Below are 205 nucleotides of genomic sequence, written 5' to 3'. Positions count from 1 at the left end.
GGGCGGGCCTGCGCCCTGCGCTGGAGCGCTCGGCTGGGCGCCTCCCTTCGGGTGTCGGGCTTGCCCGAAAAGCGGGGGGGTGGCTGATGGCAGGAGGAGCGCAGGTCGTGGCGGGGGGGGGGTCAATCTTGATAGAAGCGCCTGACTGCCGTTATCCGGCTGCAGGGACTGAGGTTCTGCTGTTCAGTAACTGGAAACATTTACT

The 205-nt window shown here is 65.9% G+C and overlaps 1 protein-coding gene across 1 annotated transcript in view; it reads right to left on the bottom strand.

Annotated features, from left to right (window-relative positions):
• Positions 1 to 200, bottom strand: part of NSUN2 (NOP2/Sun RNA methyltransferase family member 2) — a 22590-nt gene extending 22390 nt beyond the window's left edge. The window contains exon 1 of the mRNA XM_009278716.1: positions 142 to 200. Within this exon, the coding sequence (XP_009276991.1) occupies positions 142 to 200 (59 nt within the window). The remainder of the gene's footprint in view (positions 1 to 141) is intronic.
• Positions 201 to 205: the final 5 nt, after the last annotated feature.

Source organism: Aptenodytes forsteri, unplaced genomic scaffold (genome assembly GCF_000699145.1).
Source record: "Aptenodytes forsteri isolate BGI_AS27 unplaced genomic scaffold, ASM69914v1 Scaffold194, whole genome shotgun sequence".
Lineage (NCBI taxonomy): Eukaryota > Metazoa > Chordata > Aves > Sphenisciformes > Spheniscidae > Aptenodytes > Aptenodytes forsteri.
The sequence above is the reverse complement of the archived record's forward strand: the minus strand, read 5'-3'. Positions and strand labels throughout refer to the sequence as shown.